General features: G+C 59.5%; 1 protein-coding gene across 2 annotated transcripts in view; it reads left to right on the forward strand.

The window, feature by feature from the left end:
- LIMK2 (LIM domain kinase 2) overlaps positions 1–14,814 on the forward strand; it is a 57,931-nt gene that overhangs the window by 32,357 nt on the left and 10,760 nt on the right. Inside the window, exons 1-7 of one of the 2 annotated variants that reach the window (XM_051973157.1) lie at positions 2,699–2,901; positions 10,229–10,364; positions 11,430–11,539; positions 11,982–12,170; positions 12,442–12,547; positions 12,954–13,150; positions 13,873–14,059. In XM_051973157.1, the coding sequence (XP_051829117.1) occupies positions 2,852–2,901; positions 10,229–10,364; positions 11,430–11,539; positions 11,982–12,170; positions 12,442–12,547; positions 12,954–13,150; positions 13,873–14,059 (975 nt within the window). In that variant the 5' untranslated portion in view covers positions 2,699–2,851. Of the gene's footprint in view, positions 1–2,698; positions 2,902–10,228; positions 10,365–11,429; positions 11,540–11,981; positions 12,171–12,441; positions 12,548–12,953; positions 13,151–13,872; positions 14,060–14,814 lie in introns of those variants that run through there. The other variant, XM_051973156.1, reaches the window with a different exon arrangement.

Raw genomic sequence — 14,814 nt, forward strand, 5'->3', positions numbered from 1 at the left:
ATTCTTCAGAGATTACGGAGTCCCATAATTCCTAGCCATGTAGCATCTCTGGGAGAATATCGTGTTAGGAAGACGTCTGGGAGCAGCTTTGTGTTAGGGGATGATGCTAATGGCTGGATGCAGCCAGTAGGGGGATAACAATCGCTTTAGGACAAAATCGATAGAGGCACGAGAGGTCGATTTGCCAGATTTCCTGATTCCCAGACAATGTTCTTTCTAATGCCCCATGTTGCAATTAGATTAGCGGCAAGGCACCTGTCTATCTGCACGGGAGGTGGTACAGAGAGAAATGGGCACAATCCCTGCCCTCAAGGAACCGACCGTCCTCAGGGAAGATAGGTGAGCACAAGCAGCTGGCGAAATGCTTAGGATCTGTGGCATGAGAGACAAGCCCTGTGTGGCGGGTTAGCCCTGGAAGGGACGCTGGCAGAGGGAGGCCCGGGGATGGCTCACTCCCGGTCTGGGCCCCTTCCACGGCCCCGTGATGAGAACATGGGGTGGATAACGCCCGTTTCTTTAGCAGCATAGGGTTCGTTCTTCTTAACAGCCTTTAGGTGGATGGGATCTATTATTATTCCCATTCTACAGAAGACTGACTAAACAGATTTTGAGAGGCTCATGGTTTTCACATGGTCATTTAGCTAAAAAACCAAAAACAAAAAGCACCAGAGCTGGGACTTGAGGACAGATCCCGTGAGATTCTTTTTGTGACATGCTTTGTAACCTTTAGCCCTATATGAATGCCAGCTGTATCGTGTCTACAGGGACCCGGGATCTTTTTGTTTATGCCATGTGTCAAAACAAGGGGGCACAGAGGCATAGAAGACTAGAGCCAAAAGGGACTCTGCCCTGGAGGCCTGGGAAGCTTTTTTTCACTTTATTAATAGCTTTTGTTTTTATATGCTCAAATTTCCTCCTGAAACCCACCCCCCTTCTCTTTCCCAGAAAGGAATCCCTTAAAATGAAGAATCTGGGAAAGATGGTTTCTAATAAGACCAGGAGTGAGAGAAGGGAGGGGAAGGAACGAGCATTTATTAAGCACCTATAAGCAGGTTGTGTGCACTTTGCAAAGCATTGAGGGAAATTCTGGGAGGGAAACTCAAGAAGAGGAGCCTTGCGGAGTGGCCTCGGCTAAGCCCAAACTATCCATCTTTACTCATTCTGGTGGTGACAGCTGGGGATGGATAAAGGCGGCTCCTCCAAACCCCCTCAGCTCTACAAGCGGGGCTCTGGTATCTGGGCCATTGCTAGTTATCAGGTAGTGAGCTTGGGTGATTCAGTGAAGCCCGAGCTCCGGGAAAAACCTGGCGCTCTGTGCCTGGTTCCCGGAGGGTTGTGTCCTTAGCGTTCGAGCTTTGGCGTCATTGCCTTCCTGTTTCCCCGGCGCTGCCTCCTTCACTTTGCATCCGTTGGTCCGGATAAATCTGCTCGTGCTTCTCGGTGTTCGTCTTTCTTGAAGTGATATGTGCAAAACTGAGGGTCTGGCACAGAGGCGGCGCTTAATCAATGCCCGTCCCTTTCCCCTGATTCGTCCAGTTCCCGTCACTTTAGCCAACCTCCAGACGAAGGGAAATGGGGCCGTCTTCTGCTTCCCTCCGAGCTCGTCCTTAGGCTGCGGTGGAAGGTGGGAAAGACCGCGTACCCCGAGGCCGACATCTTGGACTTTGATAACTGGAGGACAGAAGCCGGGCGACCCCTTCGCTCCGCTCTCGCTCCCTGAAATCCGATCCATGGGCCAGTGAAGAGGCCCCCCCACGAGGTCATTGGGCCTCCCCCGACCGCGTCACAAACACATGTGATCCCGCTCGACCCTCCCCATAATCCCCTTTCACAGTTGAGGAAACGAAGGGCCAGATGGAGGAGACGGACCGGAAACGGCTTGCGCCGGCTTGGTCTGAGGCTGGATTTGAACTGGGGGCTTCATCACCCCAGCCCGAGCAGTCTGTTAAGTCAGTATCCACTGTGCCTCCTGGGAAAGGTGAGGGGCGGCTCTGTGATGAGGGGAGTCTGGAGGAATGGGTCGCTGAAGGTCCAAGGGGCTCAGACCGAAGAGGGGTCTAGAGGAGCTTTAGATAGCAGCCAGTCTAGGTGAGCCATTTTACAGATGAGGAAACTGAGGCTCAAGGGAGACTAGAATTTGCAGAAATGAGTGTTAGTAAGAGGGTGGGTCTGTGGTCACGTGGCAGGAAGCCCCGCCCCCTCCCCAGGTAAAGACCTCCGTGGGGCGTGGCCACCTTCTTCCATCCCCTTGTAAACAGTGGCGTTGGCTTCCATGTTCTCTGTGTGCTCCCTGCAGCTGCCTCGGAGCCTGGCACACAGTAGGTGCTTTACGGACTTCTGTCCTTCCAGGGGCTCACAAGCCGCCAGGGATCAGATTGCTGAATTCTCCCGCTCTCCTCCGAGCCCCGAGAATTATTGAGGTGCAAGCTCCCGAGCTCGGGGAGGGGGCGCGGGGCGGGCTGTACAGCCGGACTGCAGACACACACACACACACACTCACTCCTTCCACCCCCCCACCCCCTCCTCCCGCAGCCCAACCCGCGACCTTCCAGCCCAGCCTGGGATCAGCCTCCCGGGCCACGCCTCCGGGGAGCAGCCCCGCCCCTTCCTCCGCCCGCCCCTCCCTCCTGGATTCTGGGGGCGGGGCCGAGGAGAAGGCTCCCTTGACAGCCAGCCCCTGCCCAGGAGAGAATGCCCTGCAGCTCCCGGGGGCCCGCTGCCTCTGCGTAGGGTCATGAGCCCGGAGCCGGGCGGCCCGGAGCCCTGGTCGTGCCCCAGCCCGGGAGGCGCGGGCCCGGCCATGTAGCCGCCCCGGGCCGGTCGGCCGAGCCTGCGGAGCGAGTGCTCGGCCATGGGAGCCTACTGGTCCGTGCCGTACTTCACTTCCAGAGACCCTTTCCGGTGAGTGGCCGCCGGGCCCCTTCTCCCGGCTCCTTCTCGAGGGGAACGGAGGGGGGGCCGGCCGGGCTGCTCGGGATGGCCCGGCGCGGCTTGCCCTCGTGTCCCCCTCTGCCGCCGGGCCCTGTTACCTGCTGCCGGGTTGTGGGGGGGATCGGGCATGCGGGGGCCAGGCTGGCCCTGGGGCCGGGAAGCCGAGTCTGGCCCCCAGGGCTCTCGGCAGGTCCTGGCCCCGGGCAATCTGTGGAGACCAGGAAGCTGGCCCCCGCCTTGCCCTAGAGGAGGGCACCAGGTGAGCAGCTGCCCAGTCCAGCTCTGAGGGTGGCAGCCCCGCTGAGGCTTAGGGGCATGGCCGGGTGAGACCTGGCCCGGGGGCTGTTAGAGGTTGAGGGGGCTGCTGGGGGCACAGGCCAGAGGTCTCCCTAAAGGCCTGGAAGGGCAAGGGGCCTTTCGGGGCCTGTTGTGGAGAGCCAGCCTAGAGCCTTGGCAGGGCCGGGACTTTCACTCCTGTTGCCATTTTGGAGTCTCGGAGAGGTTTGGGGAGTCCCCATTGTTCACAGCGGGGTGTCCCACACTTTGCTAGCTGTTCTTTGGAGAAGTGACCCTAAGGATTGGGGGCGGTCTTCCTGCTCTGGAATTCTGGGTAGGGAGGGGCTCAGACCTGTTTGGAAGTGGGTGAGGTATGGCCGGTTTCCTCCACCTCGGTTTTCCACCTTAGCCGCCCCACCCATCCCTGAACTGAGGCTGCTGTCGGGGGTTTCAGGCCCCTAGGGCCTCCCGAACGGAGCCGTTCCTGGCTGGGGTGGGGCTTGTTTTCTTAGACTGGAGAAGATTTGGGGACGCCTCTCCCTTACAGGTGGCCCTAGTCACCTTCTCCCCGCTGGCGCGGTGAGAACCACCCACTCCCAGGCCCAGAGGGAAAAGGAGGGAAGGACCTGGGCTCTGAGAGAGCCCTTGGGAGAAGGGCAAAATGCACTTTGCTCTTGTTAAAGGCCGGGCAAGTGCTCTCGGAATTGTGGGGCTTGGGAGGTGCCTTCCAGATGTCCCCTTCCTCCCCCCACCAGAGGTGGTGGCCAGCAGATTCAGCCAGAGGTCTTCAGTTTCACCAGGCTGCCTCCCTCCCCCCACCCCCCATTGCCACCTCTTGTTTCTTCTCTTGCCCAGACAGCGAGGGGGTGCGGGCTCATGGGCCCGGAGTCTGGGAGGTCTGAGCCCCGATCCAGCATCAGACATTTACTAGCTGTGACCTCCGGCAAGTCACTTAACTTCTATCTGCCTCAGTTTCCTGCTCTGGAAAGTGGGGAATAATGGCATCTGAACCTCCCAAGGCTCTCGTGCATCTCAAATGAGATAAAATGTATGATCCATTTAGTACGACTCTTGGCACACAGTGGGCGCTTAATAAATGCTTCTTTCTTTCCTTGCCATTTTTCTCCCTTGCCCTTCATCCATCAGGGGGAACAGATGGGTGTTTGGCTTTGCTGATAGTACCTCCCAGTGATTGATAGACTGAATGTGTCTGTTGATCCGGCCTCCGAGGTGACAGCAGGATACTCTTTAAAGAGGAAATTCCTACAGGAGCTGTTTACGAGAAGCTTGTGAAGACAGGTTTTGTCCCAGAGAACAAAGAGACTGCAAGGGTCCAGGTGTTAATTAAGATGTTCCCAGCTTCGGTGGAGGGGTCTCTGATTTCAGAATCCCTTCCTTTTCCCCCTTGACACAGGCTGGTGAAAAAGGCTCCTCTTGGCGTCAGAAGGGCTAGAGATTCCTGCTCTGGAGCTCAGCCATCTCCCCCCGCGCAGGCTTAGGCCAGATGACCTCCCAGGATGCCCCGAGTGCCCATTCCCTTGCTCCCCGGCCCAGGACAGTCACTTCCCCTTGGCTCCTTGGCCTTTCCCCTGGCCTGCCGGGGTTATGGCAGAGACAGGGAATGTTCCCGGAGCACTAAAAGGCTTGCAAAGTGCTTCCCAATGTTTCCCCGTGGGATCCTGGGCCGGGGAGCCCGGGGCTATCTCTGTCCAGATTTTACAGATAAGGGAACTTGGCAGCGGCTACTCGCATGGTGTGGATCTGGTGATGCAGCGGGCCCCTGTAGCTCGGTCCTGGAGAATGGGCCAGGGAAGGGCCTTTCACCAGGAGCTTTAGTGGCTGCTTCTCAGAGCCCAGGAAAGTCAGGTCCCCTCGGCTCGGCCCCGAGTGGATTTGAGGCAATCTGGCCAGAGACTGGGAGCCGAACATTTGGGATCAGTTGGTGACACTCAATGGCATCTGCCCTCTTTGTGTTCCCGGCCTCTGTTTGCCCAGCTGGGAAGCCGGAGATTGTTGGGCCCGACCTATCCCCTCCCCCATCCCAGAGCTAGACCAGAACTTTGTGGAATTCCTCAGCCCCCAGGGGGATGGTGGAGGGGGGGGGCGCCCTCCACTCCCTTGCTGTCTGTCTAAGCTGCAGCCATCCCTCCCCTAGACTCTTCTCTCCCCATCAAATCCCAGAGCCCGGCCGTCCTGGAGCCTGGCGCTGGGATAGCTCCAGGAGCCATCCCCAGGAGCCAGCTGGGGATGGGGCGGGGACAGGGGGAATGTAATTACCCCGTGTGGCAACAGATAGCTGGGTGTCTCACCCCATTCCCCCATAAAGCCATTCGGACTGAGCAGGTGTTGGAATTACGAGCTGGGCCTCGGTTTAAGAACAAAACCTAAATGAGACCATGAGTCCCAGAGCTGAGGCGCTCACCCCAGCACTCCCCTCACAAGGTGACCCCGGGTCTGCTGCCGTTTCCCTTCTGGAGCAGATGGGAGGGAAGATGGCGAAGAAGTCCCAGAGCAGGCTGGGCAGGGCCGCCCGCAAGCCGGTTTTCAGCATCTAAAAATGAGTGGGTTGAGCCCTCAGCCCAGAGCCCTTGGGCCACTAACGTGGCTCCCCAGGTTCATCGTCTGTGCGGTCAACAGGAATACGTTTATGCGACTCGCTCCCCTGGAGTCTTCCAAGGAAAGCTCCGGAGCTCCAGGACTGGGCGCAGGTTCGTTTTCGGGAAAGGTTCCCTTGGGCTTCCGCCCTCTCGGAACCCACAGGGAGAAGTCCAGAAAAGCTTTACAGGTTTCTCTAAGCAGAGGCCCAGGCCACATTCCTTGTGGACCCGGCCCATCTCCAGAGGGGATTTAGAACGAAACCCCTCCCTGTCTGCTGGCTCTGGGGAGGGAAGGCCCAGGAATGCCCCCTCCCCCAAGTGGATTTCTACATCCCTGTCGGACTCTGACTTCTCCGGGAAGACGGAAAGCCTGGTCATAGGCCCTGGAGGTCAGTCCTCGGGATGGCCACCCCGTCTTGTGCCCGTCTCCGCCTCTCCTCCCGTAGCGCCCAGCCCAGGGCGCTCACAGTAAGATGCAGGACCGCCATTGCAAGAGAGAAAGCGGTGGGCTTCACGGTGGGGGCCTCAGCGGGGGAGGCCTCCCCAACGTGTTTGACAGACATCTGTAAAAGAGGATGATGGTGATGGCGGCACCCCCCACTCCGGGGCGGGCATCTCACGAGATGACGTATGGCCGGCGCTTGGCCGACTCTAAATCCCGTCAAAGTTCTCCCCCCGACTTACTGAAGCGGCGTCGGCCAGGGCTGAGCCTGTGACCCAAGCCGACCGGCCCTGTCCGGCCGGGACCCCGAGTGGGGCTGGGTCCACGGGGAGGGGGTCCCTTAGGGCCAGGCTTCTTCCCTGGGAGCCTTGGACTTCGCTCTTCGGGATAAGTATTTCCGTGTAATCGACTTCCTTGGCCATCCAGATCCGTTTACTTTTGTACATTTACAAATAGGGTTCCGAGAAGGGCCCGCGGCCTGGAGCCTCCTCTGGGGCTCATTTTGGTCAGCGACTCCCGACTCCGATCCTCCAGGTGGGATCGGGTCCTCGCTCTGAGAGAGACTTGCAGAATTGGGGAAGACTCGTGCTTCATCTCGAGTCTCTTGTCCCTTTTCCTCTGCTTCCTGGCTGCCTTGCCCTTCTCCCTGCCTGTCTTAGTGCATTCTGGGGTCTGTTTCTTGATGTTGGGTTTTCCTTGCTGTGTCATCTGGTGACCCAGAGCCCTCCACGAGGCGCCATTTGAACTCTGATCTGCTGCCAGGATGCGTGTTTCTGGCTTGCTGCGACTCAGCCCTGGGAGCCCAGCCCTTGAGAGCCAGGCTGTGAGGGCCCCATAACGAGGCTGAGGGGAAGTCACACTTTTTATTCCAAGGTTAGCTCCGGGCCTTTGGAATTCTCTTCGGGCCGCTGGCTCGGGAGGCCCTCGTCCGGCTCCCTTGTCCTCGCCTCTAGCTAAGGACATCGGTGGGGCGCAGCCGCACGCGGCGCCCCCGGACCCCCGCGCCCCTCTCTTCAGCAGGCATTCTTGTGCACAAGCTGAAGCGTCTCCTGCTTGTCTGTACTCGTCTCTCCCTGACACCCCTCCCTGCCTCAGGAGCGCCCAACCTGGGACGTTCAGGGCAAACAAAAGCAGGGTGCTGGCAGAGGAGGCTGGGGCATGTTCTCATTCTCCCCTCGCCCTGCGGCTCCTGCACACATACCACTGGGAGGGTGGGACAGGTCCCAGGCCTCCCCACTGGGTCACGTGGCTCCGCTCCCGAAAAGGAGAGACCGCACGGCTTCTGCGGCCCGGAAGATGCCAGAGAGGCCATTTTACAGACAGGAAAGCGGGCTCGAGGAATCCGCCCTCAGCCGGCGACATCCCGTTCTGGCCCCACGGCCTCCCGCGCCGTCCAGGGAGAGCTCCAAGGGCGGGAAGGAGGCGGAATTTGACACGGTGACCAGCATGTTGGAGAAGCAGGGAACGGCATCTGGGGGTGTTCGGGAGACCATCGGGGACACACGGCCTGGCTCGCTTGGGACAGGCTGCCTTCCGTCGTCCCGTCCCTGCTTCGGGGAGGGCGTAGCTCCCAGCTGGACAGGAGATCTCCGAGTCCGTGGCCCTCTCAGCACTTATACCGTGTCATGTGCACGGCGACGCACTAGGATCCATCAGGCTCTGCCCAGAGCTGAGCTCTGGCGTTTCCGACCTGCGGCCCTCTGGGCCCTCGTGGAGCCCGTCCATCCGCCCCGCAGCTCAGGGCTGCTTCCTAAGCGCGCACTGAATCCGGACTGTTCGGGCCTTCTCCGTGTTACTCCTAAGAGTTTCAGGGGGTCTTTAAAGGAGATTCTGAGTGAGAAATCGAAGGCAAAGTGAGGGAAGACTCTCCAGCATGAGGGCGGACACGTGTGGGGTTTCCCTCACACTCATGTCTGCTTTTGCCTCCATCTGTCTCTCCAGTTTGGTTAACTGCTTGGGGGTGGGAAGAGGGGGGGTGTCACAGGTGGTAAAGAGAATAGAACACCAGACTAGAGTCATGAAGATAGTTGTTCAAATCCTACCTCATACACTTGCCTACGGTCTGCCTCAGCTTCCTCATCTGTAAAATGGGGACAGTAGTACCTCCTTCCTCTCAGGGCTGTTGGGAGGATCAGACGAGGTCATATTTATGGAGTTTGCGAACTTTAAGGCGTCCTGGAGATGTCGGCACCGGAGTGAGCTGATGACCCCTAGCCGACCCTCCGGTTCTGAGATTTCATGACAGCCCAGCCTGGGTGGTCCTCAGGGGGACATAGAGAACTTAGCAAGATTCAGCAAGCATTCATTTAGCGCCTGCTGTGTGCCGGGCACCCTGTCTGGCTTCAGAGAGCCAAAGACAAAAAGGTAATTGTCCCTCCCCTTAAGGAGAACTTGTTCTCCTCGGCTTAAACTGTGTGTACCCACAAAAGCAAGTGCAAGAGCCGACAGATACAGGATATTGTGAGGTGGGTGGGAGGCGGGGTGGGGTGAGGGGGAACAGAAGACCAGTCTGGGAGATCAAGAAGAGCCTCTTTTAGGAGATGACCTTTGAACTGATTGTTGAAGTGCTCCAGGAGGATGAGGACCCTGTGTGCATGGTGGGGAAGCTTTTGAAGTGTCCTTGGGGACTGCAGAGGCCTCCCAGGGTGGCCGGGGCTTCGTGCTTAAAGGAGGAGATAATGGGCAGCTTCAGAAAGGGGCAGGAGATAACAAAGGAGGCTGCAGACTTAGTCTTTTAGTCTTTCAGTGACTACATTTTAATATCATTGGTCTCTTTGTAGTCCTGTGTGTTATTTTTCTCATTTAAAATATTGCGGGGGGTGGGGTGTAGAAGCTTCCTCAGGCCATCAAAGGGGTCTGTGATCCCTGCCCCCACGCCACCTTCAGAGACTAGAGAGCTTTCTTTATCTGTGGGCTTCTGTCTCTGTCTCTGTGTGTCTCTTTCTCTGTCTCTCTGTCTCTCCTTTTCTCTCTCTCTCTCTCTCTCTCTCTCTGTCTCTCCTTTTCTCTCTCTCTCTCTCTCTCTCTCTCTCTCTCTCTCTCTCTCTCTGTCTCTCCTTCTCTCTCTCTCTCTCTCTCTCTCTCTCTCTCTCCTCTCTCTCTCTCTCTCTCTGTCTCTCCCCTTTTCTCTCTCTGTCCCTGTTTCTCTCTCTGTCTCTGTATTGAAAGCCCTTCACTTGCGCCTCATCCAGTGCCTCTTGGTTGCCATGGAGTTGACCGGCCCCTTGGAGTCTCTGCCAGGAAACCACATGTCCCTGGCAAGCTGGAAAGGCCTTGAGCATGTGGTCTCACATTTGTGTGGCCCGGGGATCAGCCTAAGTTGGAGAGAGGCTCCTCTCTGGGGGCCAAAGTCCTCCCTGCAGAAGAATGGAGCCAGTGCTTCCTTCTGGGAATTACTGACGCGTCCGTGTTGCCTGTTGCTGGGCGACTGGCTGCATCGTGGCGGGCCTACTGCGTGCCAGAGCACCAAGTGTGGGGACGAAGGGGACAAAGTGGGTCTGAGAGAGTCGGCCCCGGGGAGAAACAAAGTAGGCGGCAAACTGAATGTGGACCGATGCAGGTAACGGGTGCTGCATAAAGTGCCCACATGAGAGAGGCTGGCCCTGGCCCTTCGGGGAGGAGCCCTTACCCAGGACCTCTTTCTCTTGGCTCAGAGTTGGAGAGAGTAGGATTAGTCTTTCCACCAGGGATGCTACTCTGGGGACAGAAAACCTGGGTGTGGATGCCCAAGACCCGATTTCAACAAGTCAGTCAGCCAATAGGCATTTAAAGGGCACCTGCTGTATGCCCCGTGCTGTCAGTCTTGCCCATATAGCCACCACAAAGTCAGTCTGCACTGGTCTTCTATCAGGCGGGCCGACTGCGCGGGCTGGCCCCTCTCCGGGCTGTGCTGAGAAAGCTCAGGCCACCGTAACCATCCCCCGAACCAGGGCAGCCCCTCGTGGGCGCGTCCTCCAAAGAATCCCCTTGCTTTCTCTCGCAGGTGCTCAGAATGCCAGGACCCTCTGACCAACTGGTACTACGAGAAGGATGGGAAGCTTTATTGCCACAAAGATTACTGGGGGAAGTTTGGGGAGTTCTGCCACGGCTGCTCGCTGCTCATGACCGGGCCTGTCATGGTAAGGACTCGGCTCTTCCTCCAGGCCAGGCCGGGGGCGCTGGGATATTTAGGACCTCACTTGCGGGCAGAGGAGGACTTGGGCCTCCTGCGGCCTGTGGGCCGGACGTTCCCCATCCTGCTTTTGGAGAGCTGAACATGTATCTGAAGTTGCTTCTGCGTTTCCCATTTTCCCCTCCCCATTCTGACACCTGGGGAAGCATCCCAAGGAAGCACAAGCCTTGAAACAGGCCCCCAAAAGGCCTGAGGAAGGAAGGGAACCCCATGAGCCAGAACCTAGAGGCATAAAGGGCCGAGTCTGTCACAGAGCGGGTGTGAAGAGGAGGAAAAAAATCAGAGAGAGCTGAGCAGAGCCCTGAGCCCCCCGCCCCCTTGACCTGAGACCCTTTTCCTCCCTAATCCACCCCCCTCCCCAAAGAGACAAGCTGACAATTCCTGACCTCCAGGAGCTTAGAAAGGGCAGATAAGGCATGGACACAGATAAACAGGATCGGGGCAAAAGAGGGAAGAGTGTGAGCTCAGCAGTTTGAGGAAGATGGGATTGCCGGCAGTCGGGAAGATCAGGGAAAGCCGAGCTGGGCTCGAGCTGGCCGAGAGGAGCGCAGAATTCACTGCTGGTCTGGGGGGAGCTTCCCCTGGTGCACCCGCCACAGCAGGCCCGGGCAGGGCTGACAGCCAGCAGAGCCTCATGGGACCCGCAGATGCTGGTGGGCACTGGTCACGGGAGGCTCCCCAGGGCTGAGAGTCAGGGGCCAGCTTTCCTTGATTTCAAGTGTCATCCTGTGGCCCGGGAATGGCTTTGTCTCCCGGCCGAGCAAAGAGCTCCCGGCTGGGAATGTGAAGCAGGCTGCCTGCAAAGCCGGCATTGGAAAGGAGAATTGCTCCTTGGGGGACTCAGGCTAGAGGAGTGGGTCTTTCTCTCTGGGCCTGAGACCCTTCAGGGAAGCCAGGGGAGCACTGTCCTGCCTGCTCTGCTGCCAGGCCTGCTCCCGAGAATCAGCCTGCGAGCCCAGGGCTTAAAAACACTGGGGTCCCACCGCATCCCGTCTCCCTCCTCCCCACACAGGTAGCCGGAGAGTACAAGTATCACCCAGAATGCTTTGCCTGCATGAGCTGCAAGGTGATCCTTGAAGATGGAGACGCCTACGCCCTGGTTCAGCATTCCACTCTGTACTGGTAAGGTGACAGGTGCCCCCAAGGACAATCAGGGGGAGGCAACTTGGCACAAGCCCCCTCAAAAGTGACCCGACTCCCCCACACAACTGTGTTCAGAATCTCCCGAGGGGGCGGCCAGCGGGCCCAGTGCAGTCAGGAGGACCCGAGTTCTAATCGGGCTCAGACACGACACTATCTGGCTCTGGGACCCTGGGCAGGTCCCCGATTGCCTTGTCTCTCACCCACCCACCCCCTCCCCAAAAGAACAAAGAAATGATATGACTTTGTTGTGATAAAAGCACTGTGGTCAGTCCTGTCTCTGCTGGGAGGCCTGAATGCGGGGTGGAAGGCACTGGGGGTCTGGGAGCCCATGGCGCCTGCCCCTTTGGGCACCACCCACAAGGCGTGGCGGGCAGCTGGCTCAGCAGAGGCAGAAGCCAACCCTGGTGTCCTCCCTGTGTAGTGGGAAGTGCTACAATGAGGTGGTGCTCACGCCCATGTTCGAGAGGCTGTCCACGGAGTCTGCCCAGGACCAGCTGCCTTACTCCGTCACGCTCATCTCCATGCCCGCCACCACCGAAGGCAAGAGGGGCTTCTCCGTGGCCATTGACAGCGCCCGCTCCGACTACGCCACCACTGTCCAAGTGAACGAGTGAGTGTCCGGACTCCCCGAGGCGGCCTCGGGCTTCAGAGCCCGGACGGGCGCCCCGGGCCTGCTTCCCTGGCTGCTGCCAGCCCGGGGCCTCAGCTTTGGCAAAGGTCCCGAACCAGGGCCGAGACCCATTCTGCTGGGTCACGCCGTGCTGTGGGGCAGGCTGTGCTGCCCCAGGAGAAGGAAAGAAACGCCCGGACGCCTCTGCCCGAGGAAGCCCTTCCCAGAGAAGCGCTGCCCGGCCCTGACCTGTTCTCCCGTCGCCTTTCAGGGTCAGCCGGCTGCACATCAGCCCCGACATCCGAAATGCCATCCACCCTGGGGACCGGATTCTGGAAATCAACGGCACCCCGGTCCGAACGCTGCGGGTGGAGGAGGTACGGAACCTTGCCCTGGGCTGGTTGGTGGCTGGGCCCAGATCCTCGGAGCTTCCCTCCAGCTTCCCGGTCCCTTCTCCCGCTGCCCCCGGCTTTGATGGGCTTTGGAGACTCGTGACCTCGGCCAGCCACTTTCCCGTGGTGGAACTCAGAAGTAGAGTCCTCCCAGCTCTAGAGCCCTGGTGCTCCTCCTGGGACACGGACGGCTTCCCATGTCCCCAAACCAAGAGAGGAGGAGAGGCCTGTAGGGAGGCTGTTTAGACAGCTCTGGGTCAGCTGCTGCCCCCCGAGAACTGAAGCTGTCCCCCAGGGAAGGAGGAGGAGGTCAGCGCCAGAGGGAGGAGAGAGAACGGCCGGAGGGGGATCCTTCCTGGGAGGCTGGGGCTCACTCCGCTCTGACCGCCAGGTAGAGGACGTGATCGCCAGGACCAGCCAGACCCTGCAGCTCTTGATTGAGCACGACCCCGTGTCCCAGCGCCTGGATCATCTGCGGCTAGACTCCCGGCTTTCCCCCCACCTGAAGCCTGTTGGGGCCCCTCATGCCCGGAACACTCTGGAGGTGAAGGAGAACCTGGATGGGACGCTGCGGAGGCGCTCTCTCAGGTGCGGCCCTGGGGGACAAGGGGACGAAGGCCCCTCACCCAGCGGCCGCCTCGCTGTCGGAGAGCCGTCCAGTCAGACCGGTCGGGACAATCGGGAACGGGTGCTTCGGGTTCTCCTCGGCCCTGCCGGGCCACTAGCTCCGGGCAGGGAACGATCCCCTTCTAGCAGGGGCTGAGGCTGATGGGGAGGACAGCAGGAGGGAAGGAAGGAAGGGGCCCGGGTGCAGGGCTGAGCGGTGATGGAGGACGGGAGGCGGCCCTGCAGCGGCTTCAGGGGATGCTGGGCCTAGCAAGGCCTTTTTCTCATCATTTATTTTGATAAAAGTTTGATTTCCTTTGACTTTTTTTTTGGCCATGGCTGCCAAGGGCTCCCTCTGCTTCTGCTGGGAGATCTCCAGGGGAACGTCCTCCACCTCCCTCCCCTCTGTCTGTCTCCTTCCCCCCCACCTCCCTCCTCTTCACCTTCCTTCTCTCCCCCCCGCCCTGCCCCAGTCTGTGGCCAATTCCATTTTGCCCTGACTGACAGGACTGTCGGTACAGGGTCCCAGCCTTGTGACCTTTGGCATGAGGTGACCCCCGTGGCAGGGACAGCTGCAAGTTTCCATGGAGACGGTGTGTGGCAGAGCCCTGAAGCTGATGAAGCGGAGGCTCCGGCTCAGCCCCTCTCAGGAGGCTTTCCCTGTGGGGTCTGGCTGCTAACGTGTCCCCTGCTCCCGCCCCCAGGCGCAGCAACAGCATCTCCAAGTCTCCGGGCCCCTGCTCCCCCAAGGAGCCGCTGCTGCTCAGCCGGGACATCAGCCGCTCCGAATCCCTGCGCTGCTCCAGCAGCTGCTCCCAGCAGATCTTCCGGCCCTGCGACCTGACCCACGGGGAGGTCCTGGGGAAGGGCTTCTTCGGACAGGCCATCAAGGTGAGCCCGGGCCCGGCTCCCGGCCGCCTTCTCTGGGGCTGGCTGTGCGCGGGGGTCGCCTGAGGCTGCGGCCAGAGAGGCGGCTTCCCTGACGGGCTCGAGGGAAGGGGGGTGAAGCTCCAGCAGCGAGCAAGGAAAGGCTGTGGGCAGGTGACATGTGGCAGGGCCGGGCTTTCTATCCCATGACCCTCATCCAAATGCCTGGCCCCGAACAGGCCCCCTGGGCCTCATGGGTGCCCAGAAATGGGGATACCCTCACTCCCACCTCTCGAGGCCCGTTCATGCCCAAGGATGGCTTTCGAGTCGGGGTCTCGCCAGTGCCCCGTTTCTGCTGGGGACGTGGGAGGTGGGCCCTGCCCTGGATCAGCCGGAGTCCGGGTGACTAACACTTGTTTCTCTCCTCCTCCCTTCCTGCACGTAGATGGGAGGTGGGGCCAGGTAAGCAGCACCTTCTCTAAGTGCATCTTGTCCCCAGAGAAGGGAAGGAGAGGGAAGCATGAAAGCCCCCAGTGCCTGGCACCCCACAGACCCCGCCCCCACCCTTCTGATTCTCCCATGATTCCTTGCCAGGGGGCATCCCTCTGCCTGGCACACCATGGATTTTCCTGCTCCCTCCTGTCTTGCCTCCCACTCCCCTTTTCTGGTTCATGGCATTGCGTGTGTAATCGGCGCTTTGGGAAGAAACGTATCTTCCCTGACGGGCCCCGGGCTCCCCTGTGTGTGTGTTTGCGCGCTCCGGGGCGCTCAGAACCCGC

The sequence above is a fragment of the Antechinus flavipes genome, chromosome 1, assembly GCF_016432865.1.
Source record: "Antechinus flavipes isolate AdamAnt ecotype Samford, QLD, Australia chromosome 1, AdamAnt_v2, whole genome shotgun sequence".
In the NCBI taxonomy this organism is placed as follows: Eukaryota; Metazoa; Chordata; class Mammalia; order Dasyuromorphia; family Dasyuridae; genus Antechinus; species Antechinus flavipes.